This window comes from Arachis ipaensis, chromosome B10 (assembly GCF_000816755.2).
Source record: "Arachis ipaensis cultivar K30076 chromosome B10, Araip1.1, whole genome shotgun sequence".
Classification (NCBI taxonomy): Eukaryota; Viridiplantae; Streptophyta; class Magnoliopsida; order Fabales; family Fabaceae; genus Arachis; species Arachis ipaensis.
The window spans coordinates 121,006,446-121,009,861 of NC_029794.2; the positions used below are offsets into that span (position 1 = coordinate 121,006,446).

The window sequence follows — 3,416 nt, forward strand, 5'->3', positions numbered from 1 at the left end:
TCTCTCTTATTAATTTTTGGTTTTACTTAGAATTAAAGGTAAGAGATCACACTTTATTCTCTCCAATGAAAAAAAAAATGGAGAGGATCCATTTCCCAACTCCACTATCATGAAAATAGCTAATAACCCACTTTGATGCACCTCTTATTCTCAAAGAATTTGATTGACTAAGCCAACTTATTTAATATATAACACAATCAATTCAACTTGATAAGTAAAAAAGATACATATGCATATGCATATTTATACTAGTAAAGAAGGAAAAAACTTTTATGACTTAAACAATGTGGGACTAACTCATAATACAATATAATAGCATATGCTAAACTAGACTAACACAAACATACAAATATATACTCCTGCATCATATTGTAAGGGGGATAATAATTTACTATTACAGAGAAATAAGTGGAGAATAGCCTTGGAACTTCCCTAACTCGAATAGGGTAATAATATTTCCAGATCTTCTTCCGTTCTTGTTGAGTGTGTTTAATTCTTTATTATGTTCTGAATGAAGTGCTCCATCAGAAGAAGATGTCTCCACAAGTAGGTAGGGATGGTAATACCACCCGAATCCGCGAGTATCCACCTCGCCCCGTACCGGGACGGGTTTTTAGCGGGACGGGTTTTTAAGAGGGGCGGGGCGGGGCGGATTTAGGTAATACCCGCACATTTTACTACCCGCGGGTAGGGCGGGGCGGGTTTTATGCGGGTTTTTTGTCAGGCGGGGCGGGGTCGGGGAGAGCAAAAACCCGCCCCTACCCGCCCCGCTGCCACCCCTACAAGTAGGCATCATCTGCACATATAGGAGTTGCTCACCACACATTCTACCATAAGCTAGCTGAGTATATATAGAGCTTTACTACTCTGCAATTAGTATACGTGATAAATATCTTCCAACTACTTAACTGTCACTAACTGCCACATAACTAACTCAATAACAACTTGCATGTTAATTCTGCCTACTAACTACACTACTGAACTACTACTACTGCCAACTAGCCTCTCAGTTATGTAATACAATGGGCAAAGAAATAAACTGAAACCACCACCACGAGAAAAAAAAAAGTTACATAACCAAAGGCTCAAAGGCAATGCAATTGAGGAACAAACAGTTCAAAACTAAAATTCCATATTTATTATACTTCAGCAAGATAGCTCTAACTAATCCTCTACGATAAAACCAGTCAACCCCCAAAAAAAAGCCAGCAAGATAGCATCAAAAGCCTAACAGCCTCAAAATCTATAATACGAAATTCATCATATATTGTGCATGATTCACGGAAAAAAAAATATGACCAACCTGTCGATTTAGATCCCTAGCCTTATTTGATGGTGGAGCTTCGAACAGTCAAGCTTGTGGAATATCAATTTCAATTTTCTTATTTTTCATTTCTTTACCATTAATGTTTTTAAAACATTTTTCAGCAAAGCTTATTTTTTCTTTAAAAAAAAAAAGGAAAAATTAAACCAAGCTATGAATTTTCCCAACCAAGCTCCTCAAATCCTTCTCAGAGCTTCCCCCTTCTCGAATAGACTGAAGCGCCGCTTCCCGAAGCTTCAGCGCCCGAGTTGCCTCCGGGTTATCGCGTACATTCACCGTCTCCGCCAAAACTCGGGCAAACTCATCCGAGTCAGGAACTGCTCTGTCCCCTTCACACACCGTCTTGGCCACCTTCAACTCCTCCACAAGCAGCGTAGCATCCACAAATTGGTCCGCAGACATAGGCCACGCCAGCACCGGCACACCGGCAACGACCGATTCCATCACCGAGTTCCACCCGCAGTGACTGACAAACGCCCCAACCGCCACGTGTCTGAGTATCACAACTTGCGGGGCCCAACCCCTTATAACTAAACCCCTCCCAGCCATCCTGTCCTCAAACCCAGACATGAAATCAACGCACCGATCATCCCCACCTTCTTTTACCGACCACACGAAGTGGACCCCACTTTTCTCCAAAGCTGAACCAATCGCGACTGTCTGTTCCACCGAAAGCACAACCTGGCTTCCAAAACACAAATACACCACCTCGCGGCGGTTTCGCTTATCAAGCCACGAAACGACGTCGTTTATGGGAACAGAACTAGTTCCTCCTCTTTCTGAGATAAACGACGAGTTCTTTTGGTTTAGGCCTTCCGGATCTGGAAGTAACGGTCCAACCGCCCAAACGCGATCATGGCGAAGCTCCTTCTTTAGGTGTTCAAGATATGGCTTCTCCAACTCGTTGAACGAGTTAATAACGAGTCCCCAACTGGCTATGTTCGCGAGGAACCAATCCCTAAAATGCTCCGAACCGGGGACACCCGATGCATATCTTCGGAACAACGGCGAGACCTGCCACCAGGGGTATTTTGGGGAATTCGGGAGGGTGTGGAAGGAAACGAGTTCGTTTTGATCGTTAGGGTTTTGGCGGTTGGGGACATGGGCCCAGAGGAAGTATATGGCGGAGAGAGCGAAGGATCCAGAAGGGGAAAAGACGATTCTGCGAATGTTGAGGTGGGTGGCGAGGTTTTGAGTCCAGCCGGAGAACATGTCGGAGATGATGAGTTGAGGAGGGGAAGGGTGGGAGTGGAACCAGTGGAGGAGAGGGTTGTAGAGGTTGGAGAAAGAAAGCATGAGGGAAGGCACGGAGGTTGGCATGCCTTTGGAGTTTTCTACGCCCGGAGGGAGGGATGGGTGGGAAGGTAAGGGGAGGACCAAGGGGTGGATGATGGCTGAGAAAGAAGAGAGGAGAGGGTCGAGGAAGGTGAGGTTCTTTGGGGTGGTGAGAATGGTGATGGTGATGGCGGTGTCGGTGGAGGCTAGCTTGTGGGTTAGGTCTAAGAGGGGTATCATGTGGCCCTGTGATGGGAACGGAACCACCAGGATGTGGGGTGGTGGTGGGTTGTTGCCGTTTGGACCGTTCATGGTTGAATTGAGGCCAGAAGGGTGTTTCCCAACTTGGTAAACTATATCATAAGTAATACTAACTAAGAAGAGACAGTGAAGTTGATATGAAGTACGCCGTTTATGAGTCAAAGTGTCAAAAGTATAAGAAGTTAAGAACTAAGAAGTCATCCATCGTGGGCGTTGCAAGACTTAACAGGCTTGCTTACCTACCCTCACCCCCAGCTAACTGCTAAGGACAAACTATCTTAGCGACGAAAGGATTTTAAATTATTTTAATGATTACTTATTTTTAGAGCAATTTACTATAATGAATAAAATGGAACCAATTTTATGTAACCAATTTACTATAATGAACCCTAAACCAATTTTATCATAATGCACAAAATGAAAAATGGATACTAAAATACATTTTTCGTAATTTATGTAAATCGCGACAGAGGTCTCGTGGTTTATAAAATACACGTAATCTGCTATAAGAGTGTCGCAGATTATGTGGAGAACTGATCATAAACTGCAACAGGAG

General features: G+C 43.9%; 1 protein-coding gene across 1 annotated transcript; it reads right to left on the minus strand.

Moving 5' to 3' along the window:
• LOC107623579 (UDP-glycosyltransferase 89B1) lies at positions 1,116 to 3,132 on the minus strand. The gene has a single exon (XM_016325903.2). The coding sequence runs from the start codon at positions 2,909 to 2,911 to the stop codon at positions 1,466 to 1,468; it is 1,446 nt and encodes a 481-aa protein (XP_016181389.1). The 5' UTR covers positions 2,912 to 3,132; the 3' UTR covers positions 1,116 to 1,465.